Below are 1,838 nucleotides of genomic sequence, written 5' to 3' on the forward strand. Positions count from 1 at the left end.
TGTGTACGTAGCTTAAGGGTCCAACTCTGCAGCATGCTCGCGGGGCATAGATAAGCTTTCCTATTTATGATGTAGACCTGATTTTTTTTCCAATACAACTGGAAGTTATTAACTAATTTAAGCCCATAAACATATCCCTCTTTGTGCGATACACTTCATTGTCATTTACTGCACCCCAGTGTATAGTAGTAGCCACCAACACTATAACACAACAAAAATATATTTTAAAAAATAAAGTAAATTGATCTGAACCACAGCCCATGCCTAATTACAAATGTTCAACTTTGGACTATATAATCACAGGTTTCAAAACATGGTTGGTTGGTTGTAAAAGTGTCAATTGTATCTGAAGCAAATGGTTACGATTTAAGGGCTTGAGAGTTTTTTCCATAAGTGTATTTATAACTATTAGTCAATGCTATATGTAAAAACTTAATCTATAATCTTAATCTGGTATGGTGAAAAAAAATTTAAAAAATACAACTTCAAACATTAAGGGAAGACAATCTATAACCAAGCATAAGGCCTAGTTTACACAAACTGCTTTGCCAGCAATAGAACAAAACAAAAAAAATAAAGTAATTTAACATTAAAGCCCCATCCAATTTTCAACACATATTTTTTCAGGGAATAAGTAAGGGGTTTTATGTACCACTCCACTCATTCCCCAGGGTGGGGTGGTGTAGATTTGGGAGTCTCCTTATTAAAGGGGGCTTCCAGATTACAAAGTCCTGCTAAAAACACTTATAAGAGCCCCCATTGTTTTCAATGGAAGCTTTCATAAAAAGGCTAAAAACACTTGTAAAAGCCTCCATTTAATTCAATAGGAGCGTTTTCCCACGTTTAACCTGCGTTTTAATTTTTTAAACATTGCAAGCAATGTTTAAGATAAAGCTTGTAAACGTGCCTCAAGGAAACGTCCTGGGGTAGATTAGCCCATTGGAATCCATGGGGATTTCAAACATGGGCTTTAAAAGCCTCAGGTCAAATGCTGGGGAAACAGTCCACGTAGACTAGGCCTTTCTACAGTGTTTTTAGGTGTTGTGTATGGACTTCAAAGTGAATGCAATATGAATTCTTTGTTAACTCTAAAACTCTTATAAATGCTTCCACTGAAAATGATGAATAAAATAAGTGGAAGTAAGTGTTTAGAAGAGTTTATGGGTGTTTGGAGGAATTTTTCCTCTCAAAAAATGTAAATTGGCCACTGTATGTGCCTTTCCCTGCATTTTAAAATAATATATACATGTGAACCAAGCCTATTGTTAATACAGCTAGCTAATCAGAAAAATAATAATACATGCTTTGGATTTATACAGGAAAGCTTATACGGTACCTGGCTGTATTCAGTAAAGGATGTTTTGTTCCCACTAGCTTTCTGACTTGCATGGCTATATTGCTCAGTTCATCACTTAGAAGACAACGGAGGCTCATGAAGGAAGTTGGATAACCCACAATTTTCTCAGCATCTGAAACCACTTTGCTCCACTGAGTAGTAGCTGGTGAACCTGAAAAGAGGCTGATTGTCCTTCTGGTACAAAAGGAGTTGGCACAGTGTCTTAAAGTCCCTGTAGACTGCATTACACACTTGATCGCTGACATGGTGATGGTGATGGTAAATATCCTAAAAGTAGAGCAAATGAAAGTAAAAATGCTATATAAAAAAAAAAAATTAGCTACAAGTTCGAAGTCTCCTTCGAGCACTTTTTATCAGCATGCCTTTTAAGAAAACCCTTGTTTCCTTGTCCATACGTAAACTAGCTTTTTTAATGATGGATGCAGAAACATAAACACATACACAGTGTTGTGCCCGCTGTGTGAAAAATGGCAAAAGCAGT

At 36.3% G+C, this 1,838-nt stretch overlaps 1 protein-coding gene across 2 annotated transcripts in view; it reads right to left on the reverse strand.

Moving 5' to 3' along the window:
* PDSS2 (decaprenyl diphosphate synthase subunit 2) overlaps window positions 1-1,838 on the reverse strand; it is a 73,649-nt gene that overhangs the window by 69,461 nt on the left and 2,350 nt on the right. For both annotated transcript variants that reach the window (XM_072408722.1, XM_072408721.1), the window contains exon 2: window positions 1,337-1,624. In XM_072408722.1, coding sequence (XP_072264823.1) covers window positions 1,337-1,602 — 266 coding nt within the window. In that variant the 5' untranslated portion in view covers window positions 1,603-1,624. The remainder of the gene's footprint in view (window positions 1-1,336; window positions 1,625-1,838) is intronic.

The sequence above is a fragment of the Pyxicephalus adspersus genome, chromosome 4 (genome assembly GCF_032062135.1).
Source record: "Pyxicephalus adspersus chromosome 4, UCB_Pads_2.0, whole genome shotgun sequence".
NCBI lineage: Eukaryota > Metazoa > Chordata > Amphibia > Anura > Pyxicephalidae > Pyxicephalus > Pyxicephalus adspersus.